This window comes from Pseudochaenichthys georgianus, chromosome 19, assembly GCF_902827115.2.
Source record: "Pseudochaenichthys georgianus chromosome 19, fPseGeo1.2, whole genome shotgun sequence".
Classification (NCBI taxonomy): domain Eukaryota; kingdom Metazoa; phylum Chordata; class Actinopteri; order Perciformes; family Channichthyidae; genus Pseudochaenichthys; species Pseudochaenichthys georgianus.
Window position 1 is genome coordinate 20,280,972 of NC_047521.1, and position 17,459 is coordinate 20,298,430.

General features: G+C 40.3%; 2 protein-coding genes across 2 annotated transcripts; one reads left to right on the forward strand and one right to left on the reverse strand.

The window, feature by feature from the left end:
• Positions 1-161: 161 nt before the first annotated feature.
• pelo (pelota mRNA surveillance and ribosome rescue factor) lies at positions 162-10,411 on the reverse strand. The gene is made up of 13 exons (XM_034107735.2): positions 9,981-10,411; positions 9,475-9,567; positions 8,724-8,874; positions 8,239-8,329; positions 6,952-7,115; positions 5,623-5,683; positions 5,258-5,419; positions 4,624-4,670; positions 4,472-4,545; positions 4,312-4,383; positions 3,873-3,947; positions 3,757-3,788; positions 162-616 (listed from the first exon to the last, which is right to left on the reverse strand). The coding sequence occupies exons 1-13, from the start codon at positions 10,019-10,021 to the stop codon at positions 522-524; spliced, it is 1,158 nt and encodes a 385-aa protein (XP_033963626.1). The 5' UTR covers positions 10,022-10,411; the 3' UTR covers positions 162-521.
• A 144-nt stretch (positions 10,412-10,555) lies between these two features.
• Positions 10,556-16,366, forward strand: LOC117464953 (serine/threonine-protein phosphatase PP1-gamma catalytic subunit B-like). The gene is made up of 7 exons (XM_034107744.2): positions 10,556-10,946; positions 11,902-12,033; positions 12,536-12,766; positions 13,170-13,274; positions 14,102-14,325; positions 15,248-15,382; positions 15,479-16,366. The coding sequence occupies exons 1-7, from the start codon at positions 10,892-10,894 to the stop codon at positions 15,572-15,574; spliced, it is 978 nt and encodes a 325-aa protein (XP_033963635.1). The 5' UTR covers positions 10,556-10,891; the 3' UTR covers positions 15,575-16,366.
• The last annotated feature ends 1,093 nt before the right edge of the window (positions 16,367-17,459 follow it).

A 17,459-nucleotide genomic window follows, 5' to 3' on the forward strand; every position in this document is an offset into this window, starting at 1 on the left:
CTTGATTTTTAGTTTGTTAAAATGCAGTAGTTTTGGGTCGTATTACCCATAACCAAAATAGCTTTTAAATGTAAAATATTGTATTTAATAAATTATATATTTTTACATCTGGCTCTGTGCATTACATTCACGTGTGCGACAAAGTGAAACAACGCAACTGGTTGAACGCTTCTGTTGTTTAATTGAAAGAGAAATAAATTGTATATACAAAGAAAAATCACAGTTTTTTTCATATTGGTAAATGTCATGATTGTAACTGTTCATTTGGACTTGGCAAAAAATATGACATTCCTTATCATTGGCAACCTTAACCGGCACCTTTCAAACACACCGTCACCTTTAAACCCAAAGCTCCAAAATAAGGCATTACATTATTTGATTATATTTGACCGAGGTCTGGATGTTGCAGAGGTGGAATAAAGAATACCTGCAGTTTTATTGTTTTACAACACGCTGAGTCAATGCATTCTTGTGTTATCTGCAACACGACCCCCTTCTATTTATTCTTTCTTTTCTGTCAATCAATCATCGTCTGAGCTGCTGTCGTCCTCATGCTCTGATAGGTCGGCGATGGGAAACCGCAAGATGGCAGCCACTCCACTCAGCTGAGTCAGTTCTGAGGAGACAAATAAATCAAGGTGATGACACACAACCAGAACTTCAATTGATTCAACACAAATGAGAAACTGTACGTCTTCAAAAAGAAAAACGAGGGGCCTTCATTCATGTGTTGCGAGTCTTATCATGTCAGTGTGCTATTAGGACATCAGTATACCCCTCCTAAAGCCAGTAATCAAACATTGACAGTGCGGACCTGATAGCATGTTGGCGTCATTTCACTCATACTGGTCAATACAAGTTAGGCAATACAATAGGCGCGTTCACACCAAGTACTTTTCTCACAAAGGTTCCTGAGAACTACGATTTAGTTGTGTTCACACCAAAAAGTCTCAGGAACTAAATTAGTTGTTTAATTAATTGTCCAGCTAGAGCAAAAGCACCGCATACGTCACGCTTACGTCGAGGCGGGGGCGGGATCAACTCCTGAACAACAACAAAAAGCCGGCGTTTTATCCAGTTTGTACATAACGATGGAGAAACTTAACAAGCAGCAGTGGTCCACTGAAGAGACCAGCTACCTACTGGAAATCTGGTCTTCCGAAGAGGTAGAGAGGAAGCTGGAGCACAATCGGCCATTGTTGTTGTTGTCGGTGTGAGCTGTGAGGGGTTTGCGCACGGTTTGGCTTTATGAAGCAGGCACGCAAACCGTTACGTCATGACGCAAACGATGACGCAATGACGCAGCACCAGTCGGACTCTGGGCTGTGTGAAAAGAGCCGGAGCTAAACCGAAGAACCGGTTCTGAACCTGAAAAGCTCTAGCACAGAGCTTGAACCGGAGTTGCATTGGTGTGAATGAGGTACTAGAGAGCAGGGACTTTCGTGGGAGAAAAAGGTTCCTGTGTCTGATTGGCTGGGCGGATTGCAAACCACGCCCCGTCAAACTCCCAAAAACTTTTGTGAAGCCGCCATTTTATTATCCTCGCATTGCATTATTAGCATTAGCATTATCCCAGTGCAGAAACACAGAGAGACTAACTTATGACAACACAAAATAAAACATGGGAGCGGTGGAGATGAGGAGGTGTCAGCGTTCTGGCCGTTTACTCGGAAGGCTTCAGTAGAAGCTGCTGGGAGTCTCAGCAGCTTCTACTGAAGCCAGTCCCTAACTCCGGGGACTTGGGCGGCAGTATACGCTGTGAAGTTGTTTGCGGCCTGCCAGTAAACCCAAAGCAGAAGACGAAGAAGTGACGTCAGCGGCTTCATTTGCCTAATCCACCCCAAGGAACTAATTTCCGGTGTGAACGCGATCTGTACTTAGTTCATGAGAACTAAAGAGTTCTCAGGAACCTTTGTGGGAAAAGTACTTGGTGTGAACGCGCCTATAGAGGGGTTTTGTTTAACCACTAGTAGCACTGTGGAGCAATGTTTGAAGAAGGCCTACTTTATTAATCCCCTCGGGGAAATTCAGGTTAAGAGCAGATCCTCTTTAGTTATATCACGCACGATGATATGCTTGCATGCAGTGCCCTATTATTCGGCTGCACACAGTTAGTAGATGTAATGAGTTAACACTGTTTGTGTGTGTTGAAGTAAAAACATATAAATACAAATAATTACTATGGAGTATAATTAACGTACTTGTTTTTTTATTTCTTTATTCCTTTGTTTATATATATGTATATTCCGCAATGGAGACACCGTAACGTAACCACATTTTTCTTTGGGATCATGATGTCACAAAGTGAGGAACACCAAAATTAAACTTTTTTCATTTACAAGAGACTCTACAGAGAACCTTTGATACACAACTACATGATGCTACTATATTTAAGCAATAGCTCACGACAGGCCGTGGTATATGCTCATTATATCACAGAAACCCCCTTAGCTGTGATATAATGAGCTATATATCACGGCCTGAAGTGAGCTATTGCTTTTATAAAACGGTTACCAAGTGTGGCAATATGAAAGAAAAATACACACTCTAATTTAAATAGTTTTTATTAGTAAATAATGATGTTCAAAATAAAATAGTCCCTCCGTTGCCTTCTGCACAAAACATAGTGCGAGGTGGTTGCTATGCAACAACACTAACAGCTAGCGAACATATTAGACAGAGAGCGTTATTTGGCTATTTATTTACATTAATGTGTATGTTGCCGTTTATTGTGCACCCACTGAAAAACTGTCCAGCATCAGTAGAATGGCTAACGTGGTTACTTGTATAGGTTGAGGTTGTTCTAGGCCAGTGTTTCTCAAACTTTTTCATACCAAGGACCACTTAACCATTAAAAAAAACACTCGCGGACCACCTAACTCCACAAATATCCCAAAACACATCGTTTTCCTAGAACAGATTATAAATCGCCTGAAAATGGTACGAACAGGTGGCAACATGTGTGACGAAGGTGTTGCCCTGGGCTATATCATGCAATAGAAAGTGAAACTTAAGCTCATTCCCTTGCGGAGATATTCCCGCGAGAGTGCGTAAAACTTAAATGTATTTATTTATTTCAAATGTGAAATGTTACCAATATACTCACGGACCACTAGGGGGAGCTCACGGACCACCAGTGGTCCGCGGACCACACTTTGAGAAGCACTGTTCTAGGCTGTTGCTTGGCGTGGCGAGAATATTGCTCCACTTTCTCTGGTCCCCGAGATTCGGCTTCCAGTAGCTCTGGAGAGAGTATTCGCACCTGTGGCCACTAACGGTCACCATTTATCTGCTTTGTTTCAAGACCCGCATCAGAAAGCTTTGAATGGTGGTACTTTTCCAGTTGGTCTACCTGCTCTTCACGTAGCTCTGCATGTCGTCGTTTAGGTGCTTTTTTTTTTTCTGGAGATAGGCACTCCTCAAGGCACTCCTCAATCCACTCCTCCATAGTAAGACCCCCCCGGAGGTCGAAGTTAATCTTAAATGTTTCCATTTTATGCTTTGTAAGTTTGTTTCGGAACGGAAGGCAAAAGCAGTTTGCTTTTCAGCCCAACGGTATACTGTTTTTCTCAGACGCGGAGGGATACTGATTTGTTGTGAAAAGTAACTTACAATTCTACCCGTGGTATACACTCAGTATATCACGGCTAAGAACCAATCAGATTGCTTGATTTGACTTGTCCGTTTTATAAGTGTTAATAGAAAACGTCTGTCTTTAAATGTTAAATAAATAGTCAGAATGGTTTTCAAACTTACGTTCACCAGACACATGAAGGCTTGAGAATATTCTGCAGGGAAAAAAAGAGAAAATCATCAGCGGGATGCTTGGCAGAGAATACAGAGAACCAATACTTTTAAAATACAATTAGTACCTGACATTGCCTCCATTATCTTTCACGTTGTCAACCAAGCGAACGTAGCGACTCCTCGTTGGAACATCCTGATGTCTGGATGAAAGCATGTAGACACAACATTTGTTTTACACAGAGCAGATTTGATGTGTTTACTACATTCACCTCACTGATAACTTGATAAGGAGTTGCAAGAATAGATTACATATTATAAATTGCTGAATTTAAAAGCCATTAGGTGTATGATGTAATGTGATTGTTGTATTTTAATGTCTTTAAAATTCTGGTGGCATACGTTTTTGATTGCATAGAAATAAGAAACTCCATTCGTTGAAAAACGTTGGTTTCTAGCAGCTGATCATAAATCAGCAGCTAGGTTAACCCAACACCTCTTTCTGTATGAAGCAAACGTGCGCTGTGTATTTAAAACAGATGTTGATAGATTCATTTCAGTGTGTACCTGAACAGTATGTCGCTTATCAACAGGGTGTCGACGGCGAGGACGTCAGCTGCTTTCTCCACATGAGCCACTCTGTGAGGATGCACCGAAACAAAGGTCGTTTATTATCAGCGTGGCCGAGGGATGACTCTGTTTACTGTTCTCGCCCGTCATCACTCACCCGTAAAAGGCTCTGTCAGGCTCATGCTGGAGCATCTTGTAGAAATCTTCTAGTGCTCTCACCTCTGATGCTGCCTGAAAGTTAAAACATGCATGTCAGCTTGAGAGCATTTGTTTACAAGAGGATAAAAAAAGATACTAAATCATATGCACCTTGGTATCAGACAGCCTGCTCGTCACTGTGGGGTCACACAGGATTTCTGCAAAACAACAAGCACTTCATTTAGTTTCCACCTTGTGTCGAGGTTTATAGGTCCCCTATTATACTGTTTTTCATTCATATATTATAGGCAATATATAGATATATACAAAAAATGTCTCTGGAGTGTTTGGCTCGAAATACCAAACAGACCATTGTAGCATCCCATAATCCCCTCTGTTTCAGCCCTGTTTCAAAAGTGCTGATTCTCTGTCTGTTACTTCAGATGAAAATAAGGAGCCCCTCCCCACGCCCCTCTGAGAGATATTTGGTTATAAAGAACTCAATGGTGCTCTAGGAGGAGATTCAGGTGATAATGGTTACCTTGGTTGGTGATTGGCTAATGGTTACACAAGCCAAAAAAATCGTTATGACATCATAAAGTGGCCAAAATCTGATCAGTTCATTTTCAGACAGGTTTTTATATAAATGGATCAGGACAAAAAGAGAGAGAATCGTTTTTTCTGAAACGTTCAGAATCTCTTTACACAGAGGGGACACATGTGTATGGATAAAAGACATGAAAAAGTGGATTTTGCATAATAGGTGACCTTAAATGTTTTTCTCTCAGGGCCCACCAGGTCATACCTTTGAGTGAGTACTTGTGACCTGATGAGGAGTGGACCAGCATGAATTTGGGTCGGTTCTCCAGCAGGACCTTGTTGTCCTGTCGCACCGCCTCCTTATAGAGGTAGGTGATGAACTGATCCTTCACAAAGCCTGGACTGGCGACCAGCATGCACTTCACCACTAAGAGGAAGAGAAAATCAAAACGTCTTATCTTTAATTCAAGCAATGATTATGTGAAAACAATAACAGCAATGATTCTGATAAAACAACCGTGAAATATTTGTTGTGGGAACAAGCTATGAAAAAGGGAGAAGTGTGCGACACGAAACAGGAACATACTGTGTGTATGTTTATGTCCGTGTCTGTGTACACAGCAGCATTACCATCGAAATTGATGTGGCGAAGAATCGCCTGCATGACAGCCTCATAGAACCTCTCCAGCGCCTGCAAACACACGCAAACAGTTCAGACTACAGGAAAAATACACCAGATCCAAATACATGAGGGGCTTGATGTGCTTTTTCTTTCTTTTTTTTTTAAATCACACTTTAGGTGTCTCACGACCTCAGAAATACGTGATTATGCATACACAACACACACTCCATCTCTCTGACTCTTGCCTTAATGCTGACTCATGTTGAGATGGTACCATTTTATAAAAAATACCAGTAAGCTTTATTTCATTTAAAATATTTAAAATGTGATTGTTTTGTAGTTTAATTTTGCAGTTATTCATCTACCCTATTATACTGTATATGTGAAAATCCATTAAATAAAAAGGAGAATTAAATATGTCTAAATATGAGTCAAAAATACACATGCATATAAATTCACAAGAAAGGATACAGGCATACATTTAAAATTAGCAGCAGGTAAACGCTTAACTTTATGTTGAGAGTTTTTATTCTGGAGAAACAGAAATGAAAATGACTGAATTATTCTGACATCTGAATCAGCTGTTATCGTCAAGCATAAGCAGACGGCAGGTGTTTTTAAATGTATTGCACCCTCTCCCCTTGATGGAGCACAAAGCCAGGGAGAGAGAACGTTCCTCAGCTGGATTTGTGGTTCAAGAAGGGAGAACGCAGCTTAAGCAGAGTAAGAATAAAGCTTTTTAAAGCAAGTGACTGTGTAGCCTGTGTGTATAATCACGGGTCGGGTCATGGGACTTATATTAACGGGTCAGGTCAGGATTTGACTCGGAGATAATTATGGGTAATCAGTTGTTTCGGTAGGGATCTCTGCGGGTGTAGGCTTGCAGAACTGGCCCTGAGCAGGACTCGGTCTATTGACAGTGCTTCTTATCTCATAGGCCATTACATTAATGCACACAATATCTTGTTTTTGTATTACTACACATATTTTATTCCAATTTCCATTTCAATGTAAATACTGCTATATTTTGAAAAATGTCAAATATTTGTTTATGTTATTATAGTTTTCTTAAAACAGTTTTATGTGTTTTTAATTGTTGTTTTACTTTTATGTATGCACCACGACACCAAGTACAATTCCTCGTACGTGTCAACCTACCTAGTAATAAACCTGTTTCTGATTCTCAACAAGTCTTTAATTTAAAAAGACTTGACAAAGGAGTTTTTCCTTAATAATCAGAGGTGGTTGGGCCAACACACTAGCTATACTTGTTGACTTTATTCTCCCATCAACACCCATTCTGAGCTCATTACAGCGGCTCCATAAAGCTGACCTACCTTCTCGTGCTGAGTGCAGCTCCCCCTTCTCTTGCGAGGGATGGTGACCTCCACTTTAGCTCGGAGCAGTGTCATGGCGGGGGTCACCAGCACCAGGTTAGCCAGCCCCTCCTGCATCACCACCGCTGCCACGTCGGCCTTCTGGGTCGCATCACAGGCCTGCTCTAAAAGAATTGAGAAGACAAATGTGGGTAATTTGTGACATTAAAAAAATGTGTTGCAGCACTGCTAAATGTATTTGAGTTACTGCAAATTATTTCTAAAACACTTAAGTGAAAGTCATGGTGGTGAAGATTACAGCAGTAATGACTCATTGGACCCCAGCTGTCAGTTTATTTCCTGCTCTGTCTCCTTATCCTGTTCCCATGGCAACATTTTCTCTTTGTTGGCAATGTAAATAAATTAACAAGTGGACTGGTTTTTGTGTGAAAGAAACACAAGTGATATGTTCCCCTGTCAGTCAGGCGGTGCATTCATAATTAGCTTTTAGTGTATACATCTAACTTGGGATGAGAACAAAAGTGGTATGAGAGTAGCTGATAAAAGGAAAAACATCCAATCTGGAACTTTTCAACTAAAGAGATTTAAATCACTTGCAAAAAACAGCTGATTCTCATCACTTAGCACTCTAAACTGTTTAAATGTCCATTTGGACTCCCTGTGTTGTTTTGACTATTTTGGCTCGGTTCACCATTACGTGTTTGCCAGAAAGAGACAAACGTCTATGTTATGTAGGATTTAAAACATGGACATCTATGTGTTATAGTTGTCTAGATTAAAGTGGTTTAAATAGATTATGAAACCAAAAGTGTTGTAAACTTGAGTTGTCAATACGCAGAGACTTCTCCAAACATAGATTACTTGTTCCTGTGGTTTGGCTGATTTTATCAGTAGAGAAACATGGTCACACTGAAGTGCAATAACTGCACCAAATATGGCTTAAATGTCTTAATCCTCTTTCAAGAGAACTATAGGCTTTCTGTTAGGAGTGTAAACAACTCTGATTTAAATGCAGGAACTTAATCTAACATGCATGTCTTATGTTTACCAAGAAATAGATGCTTAGACTGAGACAGATGGGCATCTAGAGCCCATGATATTCTGTCAGGTAAACAAGAGATGTGTGTCCGTGTGATTACTGTTTACAAGTCCTGGTTGACGTGCATGTGGGAAGTTTGGGATTAAACGAACCCAAAACAAGAATAGGCAATAGGTTCTGCTGTGATTATTCTGACTTTACAAACTAATTTTAATCTCAGACAAATGTATATGTTAGCACCTGCATACCGATTCTGTCCAGCACGATGCTGTCCCAGCTCTTTTTAGCCAGAGTGAACTTCCTGTTGAGCTCGAGCTCAATGGTGTGGTAAGCCCCCATCTGATGAATGAAGAAAAGAACATGATCACAACAGCTACTTAAATCTCACAAAAGTAAACATTAAGACAATAACAAATTAAGAGTATGGCTGGGAAATAATAGAAAAGAAGTAACAACGTGTTGTGATTTAAAAACATTATTATGTTTATAATCTTCAGATGTTTGAGAAGAAAAATAACAAAAAGACACTGCTGTTATTATTTAACATATAATGATGCTTATGTCACTAAATACATTATATATATTGCCTGTCTAAAATGGCCAGCCTTCATAAAAAAAAGGTTTGCTGTTAAAGACAAGTCATGTGTCTCCCAGGTGTGAAGCATTTTTAAGGGAGAGGAAAAACTGTCTACGTGAGTAATGATCTCTTATTACTGCATCAAAAATATCAGACCTTGACATACTGGTTCTCCTCAAGGTTAGTGCCCTTCACTCTGAGCTGGCAGGCATGGGAGTCGAAGTCGATCGTCTCCACACATAAGGTCAGAGTCACGCGAACTCTAGAGCTGCCCACACTTCCAGTAGCTGACTCTGTCTGCACCTTCCTGTGAAAACGGGGAAAGGGACTTTAGTTCTCTGTGTTTATATGAGACTAAAACACCTAACGATACACAAAAAGAGCAAGACAAAAACATTGGAAAGCTAGTAACCAAGCACAATCATATACAAACCCAGATTGAATTATCAACGTTTTAGTAAAGCTAAACTGGACACTGTGGTATTGGAAACATTACATCTCCGTACTTGAATGTGTGTTGTGCTAAGGCACAAAGTTAATCAGAAGCTAAGTCAAAAAGTTCCTAAGTGCATAAAGAATATGGTGTCTGATGCTATCGGGAACAAAGTTGGTCTTGAAATATGTATGTCTTACAAAAGCATAATTGTTGCAAACCGTGTACATTTTGTGTAAATAAAGCTTTGTGTTATAACTATCCATCAGCTGTTAAGTTACTACAAAGTCCATCTGCATGGCTGGCTGCATTGATTGTAATGGATGTCAATCAAATCTGATCAGTGGTTGTCATGACGGCGGAAGCTCAATCTTTGCCTTGATAATGCAAACAATGACACCGCCAATATAATATGTCCACAAAGACGATTCATTGTCATCTTTATTAGACGGAGTAAAAGTACTAAGAGGTTACCTGATGGTGGAGGCTCTCAGGCTGTCCCCCACTTGCAGCAGGTTGTAGGTGTGCCACATATCCTCCGCCTCATCAGGCATCAGAGTCACCTGACTGAAGAACAACATGCAATTAATAAGGTTCTGAGTTGGTGTCATTCATGTTAGTAATAATAAGTCAAGAGTTGTTTTCATTATCACTAAACTGTGGAAATACTAAAGCTGTCTATTTATTATTTAGGGCAATAACGCAGACCCATGCTGATCCAGTTATAATAACTAAGTGTAGGTCAATAACACAATCAGGGTTGGTTTTGTTTACTGGCTTTGTTTACGATCGGTCATTAAAGCTATATCCGTATCAATATGTTTTAATACATATTGGACTATTTCCGTTCTAACTAATAGTATTCTGGTTAGTGTGAATGTAAACCACATATAGACATATACCACGTCTTAGTCAACACAAGTACAATCAGCTGTAAAATGGCATGCTGGTTAGCTAGCTAACAATAGCCAGACACTCACCCGGCACTATCTTTTTCAATGTCTTTATGAAGCAGCTTCATGATTTGGATCGTTGTATGATGTTAACAACAGTATTGTAAGCATAAAACGGATGGGTTAACGATAATCCGACATAGAGTCATGTTTATATTTCAGATAGCAACCTAGCTAACTCCTAACTTCAGAATGAATCACTCGTAGCGTGTTGCCAGGCGCTAGGACATTGCGTCATGCCGAAATACGTCGTCGTTTCTTCCCATCTTGGTCACTTCCGTGGGTGTCGCTGTGCTGCGCAGCAAATACAGGGCGATACAAGCACGAATATTTGAGTATTTGTGGACATACGCGCGCTGTATGTTGAATTGTTTGACACAATCTATAATGTAATGCAAACAAAACACGAGATATAACCGAGAATGATTGTCCTTTCTACACTGTGGTTTTGAGATAAGTAAATGCTGACCGACGTTGGCAACAGCCAATCAGTGACAATAATGACTCCCCCAAGCACCGCCTACTGGCAACACTGACCAATGGAAGCGCGGGAACGGTCAGATCTTTTCCGTTCAACCTCGCTTTAAGCTAACGCTTATCTAGCCTTTTTTTTGTCCATGGCATGGTGCTAGTAGCTACGGCAGAAATATCGTTGTCACGAGAAAATACGTATGGTTTAACTGAATTTGGATATCTGATGGAACATAGTTGACGAATGCGGATTTCTGAAGTACATGCCAGCCATCACATCTTTAAAAACCCAGCACCAAGCCTCACATTTTGAGGTTGCCAATTCTGCCCCAAGGTTAGCTAGCGGGCTAACGATAGCCGATTAACGCTAACTAGTTGAGCTAACGGTAACTCGGTAGCCCGTTTACAGTTACTAAGTCTCTAATTCGTAGGAGTGATTTAAAACCCGACCAAAATAGAGGAATAGCATGGCCGAAGCTGATAAGTTGAACATCGACTCCATTATACAACGTCTGTTGGAAGGTAAGGTGTTTTTTTTGCTCGATATGTATTCACAGAGGTAGCCATTTTAGCTAACAGATGCTAGACAACGATAGCTATACTAGCCAGAGTCTATCTCTTGCTAACGAAACACGGGCTTTTGACCGCCAGTTATGTTGGTCAGTAGCATCCTCCTAGCAGCAAATTCACCTTTTGTTGTTCCCGCTCATTAAACAGTAAATAAATACAGTACCCAGTAAATGCGCTATATATTTGTTGGACTCTACCCGTGAAGTATTTCCACATATCAGACAGTGTGCGAGCCACTGTGTTTGACCTGCATTATTACTTAAAACAGATGTAACACAACTGGAGCAGTTTATTTGCATATTTCCTTAAGAGTAGTTCATAGAGTTGGCGTGTTTCAAGAGTACATATATCCAAAACCATTAAGGTCAGAATATATATGTGTACTAGACATTTCAACAGTTTTTACATGCATTACTGTATATCACCAGGTGTCCTTTTTATTGTTAGTGGTCCTGATTACTGGTATTTGTTGTTGATATATATGTTATCTAAACAAGTTGGAGATGTATTTGAGCAAAAAGGCACACATATGTAATACTACTCTGTGGCTGAATTTAGGGGTAATGGGGCATGGTGAAATGCATTTATTTAATGAAAAAAATAACTACTGGTAAAAAGGGTTAGGGCTAAATCATGATTGCTTTAATGATGGAGGAAGGAGTCTATATTTGAATACTAAACAGCATGCAGACAGTACACATTAACACAAGCCAACCGCCCATGGCAGCCAGCACTTTTTTTACTCAAAACATGTGAATTTGTTTAGGAACATAATCCCGAATCTCACTTGGCTATCAATGATACTGTTAGTTAGCTAGGCCTCCTTTTGCACATATGAATACAAAACTCTGCTGTGTTTATTGTCTTTTGTTTTCTAATTTCTCATTCTTGTATGTTTTCCTCACAGTGAAAGGCTCCAGACCTGGCAAAAATGTTCAGCTGACAGAGAATGAAATCCGTGGTCTTTGCCTCAAATCTCGGGAGATCTTCCTCAGCCAACCAATCCTGCTCGAACTTGAGGCCCCCCTTAAGATTTGTGGTAAGGCTTAGTTGTGTACTTTAGAGTCTGGGGAATTGTTAAGTATGGTCACATTGCATTTACAATCACTCTTAGGTGGATGTTGTACCTTAACGTGCTGGACTGTAATGAGAAAGCTTAGATTTGCGTTATATCGTTCATGGCTGTGACCTTGCAACATAATTATAGGACTATAGGGATAAGCTGATAAAACTAGTTTGCTAGGGCAGTGCTGTTGTGCAGTTCATGTCTCCCTGGAGTTGCCCTCCTGTGTCATCCTGCTGATGCCACTTAATGAAGAATAATAGTTTTAAAGGGACAGTCTTAGTCACGTTTAAAGCATCACATTCAGAAGAGTGTTCATTTAAAATAATCACAAAGTGTTGTTTATTTGCAGGGTGTTGTTGGACTTCTATGCGTGTTCCGAACATATTTGTTATGCTCATACCAAAATATGATAATCACACCTTTGACCGTCCTTGCTGTTTCCCCTTTAATAATGCACGTCTGTTTGTCTCCCCAGGTGATGTCCATGGGCAGTATTATGATCTGCTGAGGCTGTTTGAATACGGGGGCTTTCCACCAGAGAGCAACTACCTGTTCCTGGGGGATTATGTAGACAGAGGCAAGCAGTCTTTGGAGACCATCTGCCTGCTGCTGGCATACAAGATCAAATACCCAGAAAACTTCTTTCTGCTGAGAGGAAACCACGAGTGCGCCTCCATTAACAGAATATATGGCTTCTACGATGAGTGTAAGTCATGTGGCATGTATCCAGATACAAGCAGACACTAGTTTGCCTCTACGATCTACAGTTACTATTAGTTTGCTAAGAAATCCCAAGCCTGTAGGCTTTAGGAAAGTTATTGGTGTTCAGTCTGATTCATTGAACTTTAAAAAAAGAGAAAGCGGTGTTAAGAGTAGAAAAGGTATTGACAAAAGTCACACTGCAAGCTCTCAGTACACCAGGCTTCAGGCTAATGAGCATGATAAGGAAGTATGTGCAGTAAACAATCACATGCCCTTCTCTGCTATTTAGCAGGGCCAGGTTTATGGAAAATATTGTGTTTCCAATGTTGTGCAATAGGTTCGGCTGCCGAGAATTTATTGCTCTCGAGATTAGATTGTCATCACGTATTTGTGCTTTCCTCCCACAGGTAAGAGGCGATACAACATAAAGCTGTGGAAGACCTTCACTGACTGCTTCAACTGTTTGCCTGTTGCAGCCATTGTTGATGAGAAGATCTTCTGTTGCCATGGAGGTATCTTCATCAAATAGTTAATTTGGCACCCATCCAGAGTGCACACACAAACAAACTCGCCTCTGCACTGTTGTTACTGTCAACATTATGGTTTAATACATGCAGTACTGTGGGATATTCATTTCTTGTTTTGAATATATTTAGCTTCCTTATCCTGTTGGAGTCATGACTAAATAGCACTTTTTATTTCTAATCACAACTAAGTTCTGCTAACATGCGGAACACAGTTTTGTTATACATGCAAACTTAAAAAGACCTTGTTTATGACCTTTGCATTGCTGGACGGTGCCTTCTATCTAACAAAATAAGTAATGTAGGCTTTAACACAGTTCATATGTCTTACAAATTAACATACTCTGTGACCTGGTAAGGTCTCTTGACAACTGCACATTAAAAGAAAAAGAAAATATGCCACGGTCATTCACTCGTAAAATCTCATCACAGAAAGGATCAAAAAGAAAGAAGCACATATCTGTCCAGAGCCTGTGACATTTGTAATACATGTAGAGATGGGGCTGATGTGTAAATGGCATGGTTTGGTGTGTTTGGTAGTACTTGTAATTCAGAAATAGCATAAGGCCCTCCTCATCATGAGAGTAAACATCTCTTCCCTCTTAAAACGTATTGGGTAACAAAAGACACAACGACAGAAAGGTTATTGTATGTTTGCAAGACTTCTCTTCTGTTTGGTACACTGCAGTTTAAGCCCAAATCCAAACATTTTGATCATATAGAAATGAAAACGAGCAGAACCTGTCATAGAACCGAACCTACTGTATGTTTTCCTTGCTTTCTAACATTGAAATGTTCTCTGTGAACTTCTCCAGGACTGTCCCCAGACCTCCAGTCTATGGAGCAGGTGCGAAGGGTCATGCGCCCCACTGACGTGCCTGACCAGGGCCTCCTCTGCGACCTGCTGTGGGCCGACCCAGACAAAGATGTGCTGGGCTGGGGAGAGAACGACCGTGGCGTCTCCTTCACCTTTGGCGCCGACGTGGTCACCAAGTTCCTTCACAAACACGACATGGACCTCATTTGTCGGGCCCATCAGGTCAGTGCATAACATCAGTCCTGAAGGAATACAAGTTGGTAGAGATGTTGCAAAAAGTTAATAAATTATTGTGTAAGCCACCACTCCTCTGTTTCTTGGTAGAAGGGTGTGGAAATCAGTCATGTTGTTATAGGAAACATCTCAATGGGCTCAGTGCAGTTTGACAGACAGTGGCAAGTAGTTTTACCCCTATTTATGTTAAAAAGGCCGGATGGTTATTATTATATCTCCTGTATTTATGTGTTGTGAGTCTTTCCTCCTCCTTTCTGCCAAAACTAATTTTGTAGCTAAAGCAAGGATAGAATATTTATCGAACAAGCATGTCCAGCTGTTAGTGGCATTTTGAAGTGAAGTGGAGCTGCTGAAGCACTTGGATAGCCCTATGGCCACTCCAGTAGGGCTTCTCAATTAATTGTATTTTAATCGCAATTACGATTTTGGCTTGCAACGATTATGAAAACAACATAATCGAAATAAAACGATTATTTTATTTTGAAAATAATTTTTTTTATTGGTTTTTCAGTTGAATTATACTTAAAGTTCAGGGTAATCAACTGTTAAAAACATACTGTTAATTTTGTTTTCAATAAATGGATGTTTTCAAAGTAAATGGATAATCGTTTTTAATAATCGTGATATCAATTATTGACCCAAATAATCGAGATTATGATTTTTGCCATAATCGAGCAGCCCTACACTCCAGCAGAGTTGGATTTCGGCCCAGTTTTATTGATAACCAGGTAGGCAGTGACAGCAATGTGTTTAAGCCCTTTGTAAATAAAAGGCTGTAAATGAATTACGATCTGGACCGGTTTTTGTGTCGGACTTATTGTGTGCAGATGAGAAGCAAATGTTTTAAATCACCCTCACTCCTTACAAGCAATATACAAACAACCTGTTCATGTCGTTAATCTGTTTCCAGGTGGTGGAGGACGGATATGAGTTCTTTGCAAAGAGACAGCTCGTGACTCTGTTCTCAGCCCCAAACTACTGCGGGGAGTTCGATAACGCCGGAGCCATGATGAGCGTCGATGAGACCCTCATGTGCTCATTCCAGGTACGCAGGAAAATACACACACACATCCTACACATTTTATAATGTTTCTGTTGTTCATCTTTACTCAGTTTCATCATCGCTGCCTTTTCTTTACAGATTCTCAAACCTGCAGACAAGAAGCTGTTCTACGGTGGTGGAGGAGGCATGGGCTCTGGCCGCCCGGTGACCCCCCCCAGGAAAGCTAAGAAATGACAACAGTAGATTTGCCCTCGACCTCCGACCCCGCCCTTCCTGCCCTCTCTACCTCTCTTCTCCTTTCTTTCACCAAACAGCCAGAAATCAAACCTATACCCAGGGCTTTTTCCTTTTTTATCTGTACTTCTTAAAAACATTTAATGTTATGAATTGTCTGAGTGAGTGCGTGCGTGCGCAGGTGACGAACGTCTGCCGGTGAGCATTAAAATCATGTGTGCACGTGTACATTTTGTGTGAGAGTATTAGAGATTTATACTTTCCCCTCTCTCTCTCTTACCACTCCTCCCGTGGAAAGGTTAAAACCACAGTGTCTGTCTGTACAGTAATTTTGACTGAAAAAGCAGGGTTTGCGATACAGTGGGAGATCGCTGATGTGATGAGCTCAGCTGCAAACCCTTGCCAGCAGGTGGCGTGTGTGTACTTGTGGAGGGGGGAAGTACTTTGTTTTCCCTGTCCTCTGTACTGTAAAATCTCAAACACAGGTGTGTGCATGTGTGTGTGTGCGCGTGTGTTCATGATCCGGCTTGCCTTTCTGAGAATGACGTATCGGCATCCTTGAACAGGAAGGAGCATGTCACCTCGTCTCGGAAAAGCAAGTACATGCTTGCACACCAACACACACACAAACACACACACGCATATGTCTCTTCAGATTCATATGAGCCAGAGCTGTAAAAACCCCATACAGTTTAGGTTTGTACAGATTTGATTACTTGAAAGAGATTTTTTGTGAATTCGTTTTGTAGTCTTTCATCAAGTTGACCAATAAAGCGAGAATCTGAGCTACAACGTCTACATGTCATTTTTTGTATTTATTCTTTATGTAACCGTGTATCTATTTTCTGAAAATAAAAGTGGGTTTGCAATTAATCTACTGCAGATAACTGTTTGGTGATCAGTCCGCAGTACTACGAGTTGCCTGAGTTTGAACAATTTATAGGATTGAATTGTTGAAACTGCTTATCATTACAAAGTCTCTTTTCTTCCAGCTTCTGCCACAATGAACGTTAGTTGGAGCTTACAGTTTTGTCAACTGTAAAAACCTGCAGTAAAGCTATATAAAGAGATATATGATAAAGTCAACTATTTCTAATACTAGACTGGGTGTAAAAAATGTATCAAATTATGTTATGCCTGCAATTTAGGACTATCATTATTTATTGAAGTGTTACATTAATGATTTGGTCCTCACAGTATTTTATACTAATCATTAATTTAACAAGCCCTTGTTGATATTAATGTTTTTTGTCCAAAATCTTATAACCTCAACAATGAAAAGATCCAAATCCTCACATTTTGAAAAGTTAAACCAAGAAATGTGTTGGACTTGAACAAAAACACAAAACAAATAGTTTTTTTTGACATTTCCTACTTTTTTTAATATGTTCAATATTACACTCTTTGGCTCTCGGGATATGCTTTACCTTGACATATATATTTTAAATGAAATAAAATAGAAATTAGTATAAAATGTCTCTGATGTAAAAAAAAATAGGTCAAAAATGTTTTCGTGGTGGCCATCAGCTGACTGCTCTGCTATGGGCAGGAGGTCTAATCACACAGACCACACGGAGGTGCTGTTGAGCTACGTGTGGGTCCTCCAGGCAGACCACAGAACTGTAACAACCACCTTAAGCGTTGGTTGATTAAATGCTCAGTGCTTTATATTTTCCCAAGGGAAGGTTAACATTTGGTTGTATACCAACAGAGCTGGTTGTATACCAACAGAAATACCTATGGTATCGGCAGTTGTTGCCAAATTGTGTTCATAAACACACAATTTATACATTTATATTGACTAAATATGTGTGTTGTTTACAGGGCCGGCCCTAGACTTTTGCGGGCCCTAAGCGAGCTTTGGCTTGGGGGGCCCCCCTCACTC

Bases quoted from the DNA above. Each gene is read 5' to 3' on its own strand.
- LOC117464953 (XM_034107744.2), top strand. From the start codon at position 10,892: ATGGCCGAAGCTGATAAGTTGAACATCGACTCCATTATACAACGTCTG. The intron at 10,947-11,901 runs GTAAGGTGTTTT...TTTTCCTCACAG, and splicing joins TATACAACGTCTGTTGGAAG to TGAAAGGCTCCAGACCTGGC. The intron at 13,275-14,101 runs GTATCTTCATCA...GAACTTCTCCAG, and splicing joins GATCTTCTGTTGCCATGGAG to GACTGTCCCCAGACCTCCAG.
- pelo (XM_034107735.2), bottom strand. From the start codon at position 10,021: ATGAAGCTGCTTCATAAAGACATTGAAAAAGATAGTGCCGG. The intron at 9,568-9,980 runs GTGAGTGTCTGG...GTTGTTCTTCAG, and splicing joins ATTGAAAAAGATAGTGCCGG to TCAGGTGACTCTGATGCCTG. The intron at 5,420-5,622 runs GTAATGCTGCTG...TCTTCCTCTTAG, and splicing joins TCGCCACATCAATTTCGATG to TGGTGAAGTGCATGCTGGTC.